Source organism: Polistes dominula, unplaced genomic scaffold, assembly GCF_049000335.1.
Source record: "Polistes dominula isolate Pdom_NZ unplaced genomic scaffold, Pdom_raw_medaka contig_168, whole genome shotgun sequence".
In the NCBI taxonomy this organism is placed as follows: domain Eukaryota; kingdom Metazoa; phylum Arthropoda; class Insecta; order Hymenoptera; family Vespidae; genus Polistes; species Polistes dominula.
This window is the reverse complement of record NW_028301024.1, coordinates 1,434,215-1,452,990: the sequence shown is the minus strand read 5'-3', so window position 1 is coordinate 1,452,990 and position 18,776 is coordinate 1,434,215. Positions and strand designations below refer to the sequence as shown.

Below are 18,776 nucleotides of genomic sequence, written 5' to 3'. Positions count from 1 at the left end.
TTCGGGAAAAGATGAGATTCATCGATCGGGAAGAGGATAAATAGAAAGAGAGAAGATAAGAGGGAAAAAGAGAGTGAGATAGGAGAGTGCAGGTGAGAGGGATGGTGGAGGTGGGAGAGGTGAGGAGGGAGAGAGTGCGACGACATCCGTGCAGATGGCGCGACTACGCAAAAGAGGACGTAGTCGTTGTCGACGTCGACATCGACGGTAGCGACTGGAAAACAAGGAAGGGAAAGAGAAAGAGAGAGAGTGAGAGTGAGAAAGAGAGAGAAACTATGTTGGGTAGGGTAAAGGTAAAGTCGGTGGGGTATCAGTCCAGTTCAGGCGCAGGAGTTCTCGGTTAAGGACGACAGTCCTGCCCAATCGGGACATTATGCCAGGCGGCGAGGGGTCCCCGATAAAACTCCTCGACCACCACGGAACGTCGACAACCCCTAGCGGTACAACGTCGGCTCAGTGTCCGAAGAGCGATGACGAGGCTGAAATCACTAGTGGAAACGCGACTATTACCGAAAAGGACGCGAGTTCATCAACGATGACGACTGTCCCGGCCGGTGAGGGACTTAGACGGAGGAAGGTCATACACGCGGCTAAAGAAACATTAGACAAGGGTGAGTTTATTGAAACATTTTTATTTTCTCTCTTAACCCTTTTTTCATCTTGTCTTTCTAAATTTAATTGTGCGTTATGTTCATTGATAAAATCTAATTGTAATGAAGTACCACCACATTCGTACTTTCATTATTTTCTATCTTCCAGAACGTTACCCTAATTTCTCTGCATCTAGGATTTTCTATATGTCCTAGAAAAGGTGAATCTCCGACTCTCTCTACAATCATTTCCGCTTGGTTGAGAATCGTTACTTTGATTCTCTACGTGAAACACGCACACCCTGCATACACCCCCTCTATCCCTTCTTACCACCCACCAACCCCCCATCGTGTTTCGATCGTCGCTCCCCCCACCTAAACAACTTGCCTTGCTTCTCTCTCTCTCTCTCTCTCTCTTTCCTCTTCCTCTTCCTCTTTTTATCTAGTTTTTCTCCATCTCTTTTTTATTCTTTTCATATCTTTCTTTTTTCTTTTATTTTATTCCTTTTTGCATATTTGTATTACGCGTTTTACATTACACGCATTTATATCTACGAATTTGAAGTAGATTTTTGACTATTGTGAACGTGTTTTATGGTGCATTGGTAAGTAGATATCGTGAATAACATTTGGTGAAATGTATTATTGTGCTGTAACCGAAAAAAAAACGTGCATAATATTTCACATTGCATAATTATAAGGTAATATATAACTATCAACTTAAGCAAAAGGGTGAATGCACATTGACATTCCGTTTTACACCAAACACTAAAATTCTCTCGCCTTTATATTCTTTTCAAGCAATTTTGATCTTTAGACCTAGAGCATTTATGCAACAAGAATAGGGCTTTTGAAAATAAAGAAGTTACTTTCTTTTATCCCTTTCTCTTCTTTTATCACGCTACTTGTTAATTGATAACAGCTAAGAAGCTTGCGTGGTTCCCAAGCAAGACACGTTTTATTCACGCGAAATCAACGAATAACGCTTTGTATAGAATATCTTTTGAGGTCGTTTGCCGAGCAACAAGGAATGTAACAAGTACATTGACTTTAATAGAAATATAAGACCGTCTTTTAAGGTTTCCAACATGCACGGGTAAATATGTATGTGTATACGTGTGTGGTACTTATATTTATAAGTGTTCAGTAACAGCGTAATAAATCTAATTTTATTTTAGTATCTTCCATTTGGTATTTAAAAATAAATTCACACTAGAGTCCTTCCATTACTGCAATATTGATTCATGTTTGTCTCTTTTCTTAGCATCACGTTTATTGAGACGTAAGATACCATGTACTGGCCACTTGATGACCCCCCGCCGCCTTTGGATACAAAAAGTACCAACTCAGGTTCGTATAAAAAATATACGTAAACAAAATAAGAAAATATTCTACTTGTTATCATCATCGTATTCTTAAATATTTCTTAAAAATTCGAAGAACATATTATTTGATAGTCATACATATTAATGATAAGTCGTGCAAACTCGTGATATGACAAAATACGCTAAATATGCTTAATACTGAATAGCTACAAAAGAAAAAAAAGATATAATATAATATAATATAATAGCATATTGTAAGGAAGGGATCATGAATTGTGCCCGTTCGTTATTCATACCCTATAAATTATGAAAAGTTATTGTTCGAGGCATTAATGGTTGCCTAGTTAACTGATAATCGCAAACGTGTTACGTGTTTGTTAACTTCCTAATGAATACGAAGGGCTGCTTTATCACACTAAGCCAACCAACCTTATTCATCGTTGTTGTTGCTTCGCGCAAAATGCCTAGTCCAGTTGTTTTCATTATTAAGAAAACGCTTTCGTATTGATTTTGAGTAACTTCAACAAGACTTTCTATTTACTCATGTGAGTGACTTTTACGTGCAGACATTGATAAAATAACGGATGATAAGAGGAAAGGAAGAAAAAAAAAGAAAAGAAAAGGTAAAAAGTTTCAACGAATAGATGAGTATTTGAGCATGCTTATACATGCAATCGGTACGGTATTCATCAACGTTATGTAAAAAGTATTATTGTATGTATTAGTTAATAGATATATGCCAATATCAAGCAACCTGCTACTGTTCTATGAATTTGGATGACAGCCAGACCACGAAAAAGTCGTAACCCTTTGACAACATCCGCGGTTCAAAGCGATGTACCATATCAAAGTTAGAATCATTCACAGTTATCGTGGCTACACTATAAAGAAAACGTGTGTGTTATCATTCAAAAGTATCGTAATAATAAATGACGGAATGAATTACAAAATTGGACTAAGAAAGTGATCAAGAACTAATACCTTTTTGATGTTCCTCTATGTTTTAGAAATGTGACGTCGTGATGATGTTTCCAAACGGTGCAAGCGACGAAACTTTAATGTGGCTTTTAGGTCGACTTCGGGCTGGAACCCCTGGCCTAGTGGTTCACGTCAGGCATCATGCCTCCTCAGATAGTTACGGATTTTACTTAACGGCACCTTTTAGCGTGTAAGTACGTAGTAAGCTGTCTTATTGTCCGTTCAACATCGGACTCGTTAGAATCTTCAGGAAACGTTATACTTGTCCTGACACTTTAACCTTGGATTTTATGCAGTAAAATTTGTTTCCTATCTTCTGTGTCACTTGAGTAACACTTTATACATTCTGATATATGACAGCAGACTGAATCGAAAAAATAAAAGTATAAAAGTAAATAAATTATAACTATAATTTACTTTATAGTATAAATAATTCATTTTTTCTATTTTTTAACTTATATTATTCCATAGTCATAATTACTGAACATATATGATTTCTCAAAACTATTCCTTTTGAATATCTCTTATCTGATCGAGTATTCTTCCCTTGCACGAAAAATGCATCGGTATTAAGAAAACAAATCTTGTAGTTTGTTGAAAGCAGCAGAGGAAGTACACTTGCCAAAGGCTCTACGCCAAGAATATGGCGGAGGATTGAAGGAATTCGTAGGTTCGGAAGCGAGCTGCTTCGAAGGAAGCGACGACGAAGCTCATTTTTTTACTACTCAAGAAAGACAGTCTCTGGTATTACACTTACTTCATACGTTAAGAGCAGGTCCTCAGGATCTTCACAGTTTATCAGGATTAAAATTAGTGGAAGGACAAGCCATAATTCCAAAATGTATCTCGGCAAGCATTATCTCACAGGTCAATATAAAAACGTATTCCCATTTTTATTTTCATTTATATTGATGCGTTATATTTGATTAAAAACTCCAATGCACAGGTCTTCCCATTACATGAACTACCGGCACTAGAACAATTACGAAAGACGTGGGTTCGTGCATTTTTTAGTCCCCAACCATTGGACGAAATCTGTAAATATTTTGGAGTGAAAATCAGCATGTACTTCGCATGGCTCGGACACTATACCACCGCTTTGATCGTTCCCGCTGCTGTGGGTGTCATATACTGGGTAAATATTGTAGTATTTGATTTATTGAAATATAAAATAAAATCTCTAAATATACTCTCTCGTCGCTCATTTGTCTCACACTACTTTTCGATCATCCCAATTCACTCACTAATACATTCTTTCCTTCCTTTTTTTTTGACACGTACACTCAGGCTAGCACATGCATATAATAATCTTATCGATGAACTGCGTACAACCACTCATTTAAGAATACATACACATACAACGCTCTTTTCTTTCGTTTATTGTTTTCGAATATACTTATTGTTAACTTATCTCAGCTCATCATACACACTAACTTCATATCCCACTATATTATATATATTTTTCAACTTTATACCGAATGTAGATGATCATTAGATCATTATCACAAAAATTATTAATTATAAGTAAAATAAAAGGTAACAAGTGCCGTTATATTGACGAAGAAAAAACACAAGTATTGATTTCATTAATTATTTAACCTTTATTAAGGTCGGCATCATCGGTAGGAACCAAGCGGTGGAGGACGTGGCATACGTGCTTTTCTCAGTCTTCAATGTAATTTGGGCGACAGTTTACCTGGAAACTTGGAAACGAAGAGGAGCTGAATTGGCCTACAGATGGGGTACATTAGATCAAAGAGATGACTTATTAGTCGAACCTAGACCTCTCTTTACGGTAAAAATTTTGATCAATAATAATGAGTTGGCTATACATATCAATGAAAGCAAATAATAAATATGTCGTTTATCGAATGACATATCATTTGATAGGGGACTTTAGAAATATCACCTGTCACGGGAAGACTGGAACCAACTTATCCCAGATGGCGAAGAAATGTTTTCCGATATTTTGTCAGCGTACCTATCATCGCCGTTTGTCTATTTTTCGTCTTCGTCGTTATGATCCTGAGCTTCCAAATACAGGTAAAATACAATATTATTATTGTCAGTAAATTCCTATAAAAAATCCACCAAAAAAGTTTATGCACACTGTAGGAAAAAAGAGATGATATGAATATCTTAATATTAAATTTATTAAAAATAACTTTTGACCTCTACAATTACGAAATGTTCACAAAGTAGTGGCCATTAGCTTCCAGATTTTCATGTATACGTCAAACTACTGCTTGGGTAACGTTAACTAAAGTATCCAGTGAGATTGTTACATTTATATATTTTTAATTTTTTCTCTAAATCTTTGCATTTGAGAATTATTTTCATATTTTCTACATCAAACACGATAATTAAAAATATAATTTACTGTGAAAATTTTAAAATAACTTTACAATTGAAAATATAAAACATTAAAATTTATCATTTATATATTAATTCGTTGAAAAAATGTTAAAAAATATTCATACCAGCTGTTCCGAAATTTCAAATTGCTAGAATAAATTTTCGCGTTACCAGTGTTAATATTCCTCGTGCAAAAGGCTTAAGACCCCCAAAATAGTCAGTTTTCTATAATATACAAAATCCTTTAGGATCCTCCATAAATAAAAGTCTGCACATGTTAAATAAATAAAGGAGGTAGTGCTGGAAACCCTGACGCGACCGTGACACTTACATTGTCGTTGAATGTTAACCATTTGAGTGTCACAGTCTTTGTGAAAATCTGATCAAAAAATACCATACGGTGTGATAGCGCTTTCTCATTTCGTATTGGAAAATGCTGAGCAGCACGATAGCGCTCTGTTATACTATAAGAACATACACCGATTTTGCTGATTTTGCTAATGCACCGATACTGCAATTTTACTTTCCAATCTGATATACTGTCACTCAAACAGTTATGAATGTTCTCATATTTGAAATATTAAAATGATCTTACATTCCTCAATCAATACTTTCTCATCATCATTTTGCCACTATTTAGGATGTTACTTTATTATGCTATAGCGATTAATGAAGAATGTGTACATTTATTCGAAAGATTCTGTATAAATTCGTAAACAACGGAAGTAATCTAATTACCATCGTTGTTTCACCAATTAATCAAAATCGTCATGGTTTTTCTACAATTATAGGATTGGTGGGATGCACGTCTTGAAGCCGGAGGTTACGGATTTTGGCTGAGTTACGTGCCAAAAGTATTACTGGCCGTTGTAATAGCCTTAATGGATGAAGCATACTTCAAAGTTGCAGTCTGGTTGAATGATTTGGGTATGTATATGAAGATAAAATTAAAAAAGAGAAAAACGTATTAAACTACGTATCTTTTAATCGTAATCGTCCCGTTACGAATGCGGCCGATCTATAAGAATATTAAACGATCGATCAAGGTCTTATCGATTGTCTCACAATAATCTTTCTTATTATATCCACGGGTACTTATATATACCATATATATATAAATTTTTTTATATATATTATATATTATATATTATATATTTTATATTTTATATATATTATATATTATATATTATATATATACACACTTCTGCACGTCTAGCTAAGAGGCCTAGCATATTTACTTCTAAATCTCTTCTCACAGCTTAGCTTCTATCTAGAAAGAACGATCAAGAAAGTACGATATATCCCTAGACGATACTAAAAAGCTAGTCTCTTTTTCCGATTGTGTATACACTTCCGACATATGTATCTATTCTTCTTCTCTATTATCTTTAAGAATAATTCTAAAAATTATTCAGGGGTTGGGTTTATTATATTATCTTATTACTTTATTTTTATATATATATATCTTTTGGAGAACGCCTTAAATAGTCTATGGTAGATAGTATCTTTGATTTTTGTGTGTTGGACGCAGAAAACTATCGACTAGACACCGAGTACGAGAATCATCTGATCTACAAGGTGGCACTGGTAATGAGATATTTTTTGACAAGTCAAACGCAAATTATGAATGTTGTATTAGTATCGTCAATTTTGTCCTCCTCTAAATCGGAGATTATTTCACGAGATTCTCTCAAACACGTCTTATCGTTTCTAAACTTCGAATGTCTTAAGCCTTTTACGATTTCATGGTAATAAAAGAAAAAGAAAAATAATTTTAAAATCATTGCAAATTAACTATAATACTCCAGTAATAACAATAAGTAAATCATATGATATGTATAATTATTGTCTTCAACAGTATAATAATTGTATTAATGATAATCAAAATGCACGTGTAATCAGATGAATATGATTTGATGATTACAGAAAAAAAGAAAAACAAAAATATAAATAAAAACAATTATGTAGTGATTTTAGAGGTGGACCTTTTAAAAAGTAAGATTAGATCCTTCATTTTATTTTCCTTATGATAATTAAATAAATGTCTTATGTCGTGGCTGCCACTATCGCTGCATGAAAATCCTACTTCAAAATTCGCTCTCTGCTTGCGCTTTTTTTCTAATAGCATTTATCAGTACTAAATGTTTCACTTTATAATCTTATAAAATAATATGCATAGAAATATCTATTTTTGCGTGTTATATATATGTGATTTCCGTACGTATATACGTATGCATATGCAAACAATAAATATATGTATGTCCGTGCGTGTACATATGTATGTGAAATTTAAAAAAAAAAAAATAAGAGGGTTGACCAGAAAAGAACCAAATATAAAAAAATAATAATGTATTCTTAAGTATGGCGAGTGTACAGACAAAACTATTCATTTCAGTTTCAGTTCGTAAACTCCTTCCTATCGTTATTTTACATCGCCTTCTATCTTCAAGACCAAGAAAGACTCAAGGAGGTAAGAAACCCTCTCTCTTTCTCACTTTATTCTCATTACTAGTAGATAACTTCGAACTCACTCTCTCTTAATCCTTGTAAATAAACATTTACTATTATATAAGATAACATAACACAATACTCGTGCACAAACCTATATTTATACCGTTATCCTATATTACCGTTATCGTAGGATCTACGTCATAATAGGTCAAATGGTTAATCACATTACTATAGATTTCTCGTAACATTAACAATAAAAAAAAATTCATCATTAACCTTTAATCATTACCCTAATACTGTTCTGAAAATCTTCGATGACTTTTGACCCCGATACATTTTCAGACCATAAGAAACTGCTTACTGATTGCTGTTTTTTCTTTTGTAAAACGAAACAGCCATTGTTTATGTGACGATAAACAAAATTTGACCGATCTAGCTCTAATTAATTAATTTTACTAATGTAAGTTACAATTATAATATGAGGAAAATCACAATTTCTAATACGAAGACATTTGATAGTACATTGACATAACAACAATAACATTTCATTACAGATAATTATTGACTTACCCTTATACTTATTTATTTAATTAATAATAACCATAGTGAACTATGCAAGATGACATAATCACTTACTATATAGCAGTTTCTTAAACTCACAATTACTTTGAGCATCATATAAACAAGTGTAATACAACTTTAATCGTTCACGTGTTGATGCGTTCCTCGAATTTATTGCCAAAAGTATATAAAAATGAAAAGTAAAAATTGGTATTTTTAGTAATAGGAAGAATAATAAAAAAAAGTAAAATATGTATATTTTTCATTACAAGAGTGGTATTATCAAACCTACTTCACGAAATCTTTTTTTACAATACGCAGAAATGAAATTCACAAGCAATCGCACTCCTCTTTACTCATATGGTTAAATTATCTTTTATTTAACCCCTTGCTCTACAACATCGTGCGAGATTCGCGATAACTAAAAATGAGCCAAAGATAAATATCACGGGTGAGACTCGTGGTAAAAAAGCTTGACCAGATATGAGAATCACAGTTAAAAGCCGTGATATAACAATCGAGTCACATAGCACATTCCAGTTGTTTATACGCGATTCGTTACTATGACTTCCAATTTTATAAAACGTGTGCGATTATCATAACTTTGAACGCTTACTTAGCCGAATCATGAAATGGCAGTATTGGAAACTAAAATCGTAGGATAAGGAGTTAATGATTAATCACATTCATAAGATATTAAGAAAAATAAACGAAAAAAAAGCTAAATAACTAGCGAAAAAGTTTGATATTTTATTTTTTAGCAACTGGCCGCTTTACTAATAGCTCGGCAAGTGATTGGAAATCTTAAAGAATCCGCAATACCATATCTGATAGAGCAACTACGGCTAGCGCAATTGAGTTTCGAGCTATTCGGGGCTCTGAGTCCAAGCGAAGCAAGATTACCACCTGGTAAGGACGAGGAGGACGAAAAAATAAAGAATTCCGATGAGAAAGATGAACGAGCAGAAAGTGGAAAGACGAAACAACCGAGGAACGTTAGCCAAGCTGAGTTGGAGAGTTCTCTCTACAGAGTAGGACACACCACTAATTCTCTTCTTAGTGACGTTACTTTGAAGGTTTGATTTAGATTTAGCCATTTTTTTCTTTCTTCATTCCTTTTTATATTTTCGATGTACCTAATCAGAGTTCCCCTAAGAACGCACTAACGGATAACTCGTGCAAGAAAAGGAATACTGCAGTAACTATAGTCATTCGATTCTATTCAAACGCAAAACATGCATGATCTTTGAAAATATTGAAATCTTTGATATATCGTAACAATGTATCGAAGGTCGTTAGGACGTTAGTTCCTTGTAATTTGAAAACCCGTCAAAACGGTTACTCTCCTACCAATCACTTCCTCTCTCTCCTTTTTATTTGTTAATAAATAGCAGAAACTTGACGATATTTTTTTAGGAAATCGCATACATCATAAAATGCTTAAAAGAAATCATTTCATGAACTATAATATCAGGTTAAATAAAAAATCCGTTCACGTTTCTTCACTAGAATATAAAGTATTATTATTATTTTAATATCACATATATAATAATACATATGTATATCATTTTGTTTTATGGCCTTAGCCCATTTGTTTAGTAACACCAATTTTTTCATAAAGTTGTTATGTTTATTCAGTAAAAAAATTTAGATACATATGTTTTTGCTTTTTCTATCTTTTTAAAAAATTATTGATTATTTTTTAGTTTCTATCTTTACTATGTTTAAAATAAATAAAAATTAGATGTCAATGGTTATTTTCTTGATGTAATTTAATGTTTCATTTGTTTTACATTATAAATAGCAATCCATTTTTCATCTCTAATAACAAATTTAAAAGAAAAAGAGAGATCTTCATGTCAACAATATGTTTTTTTGTATTTACTTAGAATTGTACTTTGTGTTTAATAATGAATTGCAAATTAAAATACGTTCAAGTAATTTCTTCTCGTTAACTCATGCAAAACCCAAATATCATACTTATTCGTCATTCCGAGCTCTTTCAAATGGAACAAAACTTATTGTCGTGTAATTTCTTAAATGTTTGAAATCTCTTTAGTGTTCCTTGGTTTTTATTCGATACAATTTACAATTCCATCATCATTAATCTCCCTCACTTAGTTTTTTGTCTTCCACATTGAAATTTCCACTATTGAAGCTTTTAATTCACTTCTGAATTATACATTAGTTAACATCTTCACCATTGTAATATATTCACGATTTATCTCTAACTAATTCCTAACAAAATTATTTTGTAAGTAAAAATAATATAATATTTATATGGGTTAATACATGAGTATTTATATATTTTCAATATATATCTTTCTACCAAAGAAAATAACTAACACTAAACGCAAAACATCTTTAAACTGTCCTTAATAAAATACGTATATCTGTTGTAGTCAAAATAAGCAAAAGTATCAAACTAAATATTATACATTAACAAGTCGCCGTCAATGCTAACGGACTTTTTATTCAATCTAATATAATAGAAAGACTTAAGTACATGATCACGTATGAAAAAACATATTTCATAGGTAGTTACAAATAATTGGTTATCTTAAATATATCATTACTGCGAATTAAATTGTACCATGCATGCTCGTTAATAGAACGCCAATTACACGCAAAAAGAGCATGTGATAGATAAATAGAAAATCGCACAATATAAAATATATTACAATAGCGAAAATACAAAACGTTGCTTTATTACTGATAAACATGCCTGTGTAAAAAAATGACATTTTATTTACAGTACGATCGAGCATTCTCTGAACATTTGGAAATGCTCTCACAATTAGGATACGTATGTCTCTTCTCGTCAGCGTTTCCTTTAGCTGCCGTAGCCGCATTACTTGGTAACCTGATCGAATTACGTGGAGACGCATTTAAGTTGTGTTACGTGCTTCAACGACCTTTCGGGCGTAGGGTATCTAATATCGGCACTTGGCAGGTAAATCGATCCTCCTTTTTTTCTAATTGATTTCATAACACGTTATATATATGTATACTTTTCTACAGAACGCTATGGAAGCTATGGGATTTGTCGCAATTTTAGTTAATTGCGCGTTAATCGGTAGAAGTGGACAAGTACAACGTATGTTTCCAGAGATGTCAGCGACCCAAACAATTTTGCTAATAGTTGCTTTGGAACACATTATGTTGGCAATCAGATTTATCATCACCTGTGCGATACCGGATATACCACATTGGGTTGCTACGGAAATGGCTAAAGTTGAATTCTTAAGAAGAGAGGCAGTGAGAAGATTGTCATCCACACCATCACCTGAACAACAACCATCTACTATTATAGGTAAATATATGTTTACGTTGAAGAGATATATGTCTCTCTTATATACGTATTACGAGTAATGTATATATTACGGACATTGTATACAATACCCACATAAATCAGGTAATGTGTATAATGAGCATGTATTTGACAGATTGCCCGGTCATTCTATAGAATGCTCAGAAAGTTTCAATCAATCTATAAAATGTGCCTTAATGGGATATGTTTAGACAACGGTGAGAGGGCAATTTTTTAATTTCTATGGTTTGTTTCACTTACAATAACTTGAAATCGCTTCAACCAAGTGTGCTTTAAATTTAAAAAAATTTTAAAAATTTAAAATTAAACCCTCTCTGAGTTTTCTATAGAATGGCCGGACATTCTATACAATGCCAACAGTAATACATTGTCCGTAACATATATATTTATACATGAGAAGGTCTAAGCTAAACGACGCACAGTGTTCCGAAATCTCGAAAGAGTGAAAAAAATATGAAGTTGTAGATTAATTTTTTTTAAATGTACAATTAAAAGTTTTGGGGGTACCGGATTATATAAAAGTGATTAAATCCTTTCAAAAGTCTACATTTATTAGGTGTCGGAATTAATTCGTAGCGTTTTACAACAAATTACGTAAATATTACACTATTCTGTTTTTACCTTCAAAAATAAATTTTATCGTAATTCAGCACTTATTAGATGTGTTTTTTACGAAACATCTCATTTTTAACTGTTAATGACAACAAGTTGTAATTATTTCAATATATCGAATTTTGTGTCAAATAAAATTTTTTTGCGGGGATTTTTATTCCATTATTTTAATATGGATAAAAAGGCTGCAGAAATTCATCGGATTTTTATGGTGACTATGCTTTAACTAAACAAACTTGTCGGAAGTGGTTTGCACATTTTAAAAGTGGTAAAACGTAATATTTGAGGGCCAAGCTCCTCCTTTGTATTTGGTGGGATTAACTGGGTTTGGTTTATTATAAACTATCAAAACCAAATAAAACTATCACTAGGGATCGTTACCAATGACAACTGATGCGCCTGAGTCGTGCATTAAAAGAAAATCGGCCGGACGAGAGCGAAAGGCACGATAAAGTTATTTTGCTGCACGACTATGCTCGACCGCACGTCGCAAAACCGGTACAAACGTACCTAAAAACACTTAAATGGGAAGTCCTACCGCACCCGCCGTATTCTCCAGATATCACTCCTTCAGATTACCATTTGTTTCGTTCGATGACTCATAATCTGTCTGAGCAGAGGTTCACTTCTTACGAAGGGCAATACTTTCATTAGTGTATTTTTTTATTTTCCATTGATAATAAATATTTTTTTCCATTAAAAAAACGCTACGAATTAATTTCAACACCTAATAGTAATTGTTGGAGTCACTGATTATAAATCTGATATTATTGTTTTAAAAAACATAATAGCGTACTCAAAATACAAGGTAATTGTAACTAAAAAAGACAACAAAATTTTTTATTACAATTTTTAATGTTAAGAATTGTTCTTTTTTAGAATTATTTATTTATTAATTTGTATTATATTCATTCGTAATTATATTTTTTTGTAATTACATAAAATAGTAGATAAACTGTAAGATTTTGACAAGTACAGTTGTGCATTAGTCTACAAAATCGTGGATGAAAGCTATTAAGGCAAATAAAGGTAGGTTTTTCTTTTTTTATTTATCAGGTAAAGGTTTAATAAATAATTTAAACCTAACCAAATCGCTCAATGCAATCCAATATGTAACTTTAAATTCGTTTGATAAAATTTTTCTCATTCCAATCGACGAATAACACGAAATCATATACTCTTGATTAGCAACTACACACTTGTTATTTATGTAAATTTTGAGAAACATAATACATTTATACTTATTGCCAGGTGAAGGTTTCAAATTTATATATTGACAAATATTAAGTGCATTATATTTGCTTTAAAAGAGTCCGTAATTTTCAGGGCATAGCGAGTCACAAATGCGATACGTTCGAAGCTTACGTTTCAACTGATAACTTACTACAGGTGTACATAAGTATTTATCTATAACAAAAATAATTGAAATAAACTATCCACTAAGCATATTCCTATAGTTTTTCCACATTTTCGGGATTTAGTCATACTATGCGACGGTGGGATTTACCCAATTTCGTCTTATTAGTCCTGGACCTTCTCCTATTAGCTATTAATCTTGCTCAAACTCAGGGAGATTCGTGGTGAGTCCAGCAGACGGAGAAAGCGAAGAGCAAAACCTGTTGGACGAACCTACCGGAGAGACCTCTGTGCCCAGCCAACCAGATACACCTACTTTAGCATCAACGACCCAAACACCAAGCAGACCATCTACTCCAAGTGCCGCATCCATACCGAGGATTGCAGAGACACCATCGCTTACAGCCGAAACACCCGGTAGTATTGGAAGTAGCAGCGAGATCAGCAATTCTTTCCTTTCGGAAAATAATATTGGCAGTACTCGAGATATTCACAATACACCTAGATGCTCAATACCTGGAGGAGAGAGAGGTTTGAGTATTTCCTATAATATCAGTGTTTTTAAAATCCTTTAAATAAATCAAAGAATCATATTATTTCATGTTACTCGTTATTACAGGTCGAAGATCAAGGGAGTGGTTAAACAACGAACCAGAATCATCGAACACAGGAGATCACTACAGTCATCATTTAACAATCGGTCCTCACGGAGGTGTCGATTGGGTACGCAAACTAGGCTTGGAACCAGGTGGACGAAAATCGAGCGATTCTGAAATAAGTGGGGTTGGCTCTGTGGCCGGAACTGCTGACGAATTGACACTCCATAGATCAACCGATTGTATCGTTTCAAAGGATTTAGCTTCTTCCTCAGATAGTGATCTATTAAAGTACGAATTAGAGATTAGATATATCGAGATTCTTTTTTTTTCTTATTAATAAGATTTATATGCACTATATCTTTTATTTCATGTTATTTTACTAACAATTAGTTATATACGATCCATTCTGTTCTATAAAAAAACGTAATAGGACAAAAAAAAATATCGTACATATAAAATTTACTAACACAAGAAAAAACAAGAGACTTTAGGGAAAATTTAATTTGCATTTATAACTGATAAATTTTTATTTTTTTATGATCGTTAAGGTCTGCACCACCGTGGGTGATAACTCACAGAAATCCAAAGTTCCGTTTCTCGCCAGAGAAAGAGAAAGAACGAGAAAAGATTGAGAAACAGCAATATTATCAGCATCATCAGCAAAGAGAAGCAGCGCACGAACATCGTGATCGACAAGCGTACGTTCCCGAAAAAGAAAAGGATTTGGGTGTTGGCGGTTTGTCAGATTCGAGCAAGACCATTTCCAGCCAAGAGGAAGAAAAACCAAATAGGGAGGATCGAGAAGCAAAGAAAACGAGAGTAAAACAGAGTCTCATGAAGAGGGCACGCTCGGTCGCAATTTTCTCTTTGAAATTAAAGGAACGAAGAGCAAGAGAGGCTGAACTTAAAGCTAAAGAAGCAGAAAGGGAAGCTAGATGGCAACAACCTCAGTCATGCGTCGGTGGTGAACTGTCTTGCATTCCTATAGAGAAGCTTATATCTGTGGACGACATCGCGGCCATGGAGATACGCAGAATGAATCATTAAAGAACACGCTTCGAAAACTTCGAATTTTGTTTTACCGCTAATAAGTAGAATTATTCGTGTACGCGATCGCGATACATAAGAGAAAAAATAAAAAAGGAAAAATAACAAAGAAAGAGAGAGAGGCAGAGGGAGGGAGAGACAGAGAGAGAGAGATTAAGCACGTTTCTGTGTTGTTGTACAAATAGTCCGAGATCCGGCTGCAAGATTAGTGTACCGATCGAATTTTTGCTAAAAACCTAATTTTTACGTATATTTATGATTAAGAGAATATATATCTACCAGATTTTCTATCAAAATGTGGCCGCTAGTATTTTTAATTAAATTATTGTTAATTAATTTTTGAGAAAAAATTCACTCACTTGGTTTTTAAATAAAATATCATCCACTGTTCTCAATCACCGGTGCAAACAGTAGCTTCAAGACAGCGTGGTTAGAATAGTAATGTCGCAGCTATTCAGTTGAGAACACTAGCGCTCGACGCATGCGCAGTGGCTTTAAAGTGTCCTGCGGCTGGCAATCGCTATCCTTGTCTGACAAGTGATGTTGCGCGATAACTCTCTCTCACTCTACCTTTAATTTTTACCATCTTTAACACCCGGCAAGCCTTATTTGCGGCCAAATTTAATTAAGCAATTGTATATCGTAATAAACAGAAAAAAATTAGCTTTAATTTGATATATAAATAATAAATGTTCATTATGAATGTATAAATATATCAAAATCATACCTGTTTACACCTGACTGCAAGAGGTGCGGTCAAGTGCGCAGCGGCAATCGTGATTTTTCAAAGTCTTTAAATATATTGCCGTAAAGTGGATTATATTTTATTCAAAAACCAAGTGAGTGAATTTTTTCTCAAAAATTAATTAACAATAATTTAATTAAAAATACTAGCGGCCACATTTTGATAGAAAATCTGATAGATAAATATTCTCTTAATCATAAATATACGTAAAAATTAGGTTTTTAGCAAAAATTCGATCGGTACACTAATCTTGCAGCCGGATCTCGTATTAAAAATACCGATGGATTCTCAAGAAAAAATTGTTTCAACGGTGATGATAGTAATTGGTAATAAAATGAGAGGTTGAATGAAAGAGAAAAAAAGAGAGAAAGAGAAAGAGAATACGAGAATGGAACAAAGGAACGTCGCACAAAATAACGAGTCTGCGTGAGAATAAGGAACATCGTTTCAGTATAGAGACGTCCATAGAAAACAAATCCTACACCACATACCATTCCTAGAGAGTCACGTTTTAACATAGATCATAGTATCTTTGCAAAGTTAATATAGAGAAATATCTTGTTGAGCTGTAAACGTCCTGCTAGTGCCGTCATTTTGCTGTAAGTTCACGAGCGATTAATAAACTATTGACTTCTTTGTAACGTCGATTTATCTACGTTAACGCGTTTATCCTCTATTTCTTTCCAAGATACAAAATTTTTCCTTTTATTTAAAATTGACCTGCTAAGAAAGAAAAATAAGAAAAACAAATATATAATGCCTAAAAGAGTTAAAGTAACGCCAATCAAGCGTAATGCGTTACAAAGAAGCCGTTACCCCCACAAAATTGTGGAATGTTTAAGATAAGCTAAAATATAAATACATATATATATATATATATATATATATATATATATATATATATATATATATATGTATATATATATACAATACATTTAGATATTTGTAAAGTACATGCCAGATAGCTGACACGTTGGTAGCGAAATTCCAATTGGAAGATCACCGAAGGTGAAATTGTTATTGTTGCCGAAATATAAGTTGTTACTTACTGTTAACTAGACGTTGACCGGAAAACCGTTCAACGAGCGTTCGCTAAGTAAATTTTTAACAGAAAGCTATATCGTATAATACACACACGCATGAGAGGTTAAGGGAAAACAAAAAGAAGGTAAACGTGCTACAGGTCGCACCGTACTTAGTACGCGAGCGTCTATTTCGGTTTTCCTCGAATTTTCCAAAAAACAATTTCGCGCGTTTCTCTATGGTTCGCATAATGTTCCGCACGAATCGCGCGGAAAAATCGAGAAATGCTTCTATTTTCATTAACGTTGATGTTAACAATTTCTTCTTTAATAAAGTTTATAATATTATTTTGAATACATCGAGTTTTAACGCGACGAATTTCAGGGTCGATTCTATTTGTATATAATCGAATTGCGCGACGAAAAAATATGAAACCACGAACTTATGAAATTAATTATATATGGCCTAGCACGCACCTTCTCCCCTCTCGCCATTCCTCCCCTGGCAGCCCTCTTGTCCTCTGATTAAAAATATTTTTTATTTTGCATAGTGTTAAAGTATCTAATTCCACGTTTTATTACGAACTTTTAAGATCGACGATTACGAATGATGAAATGCGTCATTTAAATACATATATACAAGCACATTCACACTTACATCACAGACAACACACATACTAACATACAAACATATTCACACTCCTTTACAAACATACATGCATACAACACACTCGCGTTCATATGCTAAAACACATATTTATACACACAAATATGATCACAAGCGCGAGTTATCTTTTTAGCATATCCAACGAGAAAAGTGACAAATGATTCGTTCGATAAATGCAGTCGATAGATTAGTTGCTTCCGTAAAAGACAGACTTTAAAAGCACTTCAGTGACAAGCATCTGTGCTTGTTAGATGTTTTGTATAAAACAGGAACCGAGCAAATAAAAAATATTCTATAAAGAACTTACTCGAAATCTTGTTTTTTTTTCATATCCTGTATGATGCACTCACATGTTCATTGTTTAATTATAGTATCTCTGTTGAAATAAAAAAATACTTACATTCAGCATTAATACGATTAGAAATAATTAAAACTCTCTTTTCAACATAACCCATATATGTATATAGTAGTACTATATCGCCAGGCTCTATTAAGTTAGTCAATGAAGTGAGACAGAAAAACATTCCGCGCAAAGTGTTGTGCGCAAAGAGTTGTACGCAAGGTATTATGTGTAGGCGATTACATGTATAAAATTAAATTATAAAACAAATATATAAATAGTCACGCGTAATATTAGAATATAATATATAACATAAATTACTCATTTTCATAAAAAAGCCTCTAGTATATTTTAATAATAGGATATAAAACTTGTCTTAAATTGATAAGAATAAAAAAAATTAATTAATTTTTCAATGCTTCATCCTCAATAACGTATCTTAACATGTAAATTAACATCCCTACTATTTTTGATTGAGAGAATTATTGCGCATGTTTAACGTTAAGGAATCATGACGTATTGGTTCCAATTAAATAAAATGAAAAAAAATTAATAATGAAATAAATTATTATATATTCTTTGTAGATACCAGTCCTGCATTCATAATAACGGGTAAAATTTTTAAATGGAATTATAATTTAAACTGACAATTTATTCATATATAGTATCAAACAAGAAAGCAGCCCTCTTTTATTTCTTATTTTTGTTATAAATTGTTAATAAATCATTTAAAAGCCCATGGTTATAAAACACATTGTTTTTACTTTTACTTATAGAACATAACGGTAAAATTTTTC

General features: G+C 33.0%; 1 protein-coding gene across 5 annotated transcripts; it reads left to right on the top strand.

The window, feature by feature from the left end:
• Nucleotides 1–228: 228 nt before the first annotated feature.
• On the top strand, nt 229–17,945 carry wwk (anoctamin 8 white walker). Of its 5 annotated transcripts, none has more exons than XM_015320178.2 (17): nt 229–611; nt 1,855–1,940; nt 2,923–3,083; nt 3,484–3,760; nt 3,840–4,028; nt 4,503–4,688; nt 4,784–4,936; nt 6,040–6,175; nt 6,780–6,835; nt 7,644–7,718; nt 9,022–9,291; nt 11,016–11,213; nt 11,282–11,573; nt 13,773–14,090; nt 14,179–14,446; nt 14,707–16,044; nt 16,168–17,945. In XM_015320178.2, the coding sequence occupies exons 1-16, from the start codon at nt 374–376 to the stop codon at nt 15,203–15,205; spliced, it is 3,402 nt and encodes a 1,133-aa protein (XP_015175664.1). In that variant the 5' UTR covers nt 229–373; the 3' UTR covers nt 15,206–16,044; nt 16,168–17,945. The 5 variants fall into 5 exon arrangements, with proteins under 5 accessions (XP_015175664.1, XP_015175579.1, XP_015175493.1 ...); XM_015320093.2 differs by having other exon boundaries at nt 9,022–9,336; nt 13,797–14,090; XM_015320007.2 differs by having other exon boundaries at nt 9,022–9,336; nt 13,794–14,090.
• The last annotated feature ends 831 nt before the right edge of the window (nt 17,946–18,776 follow it).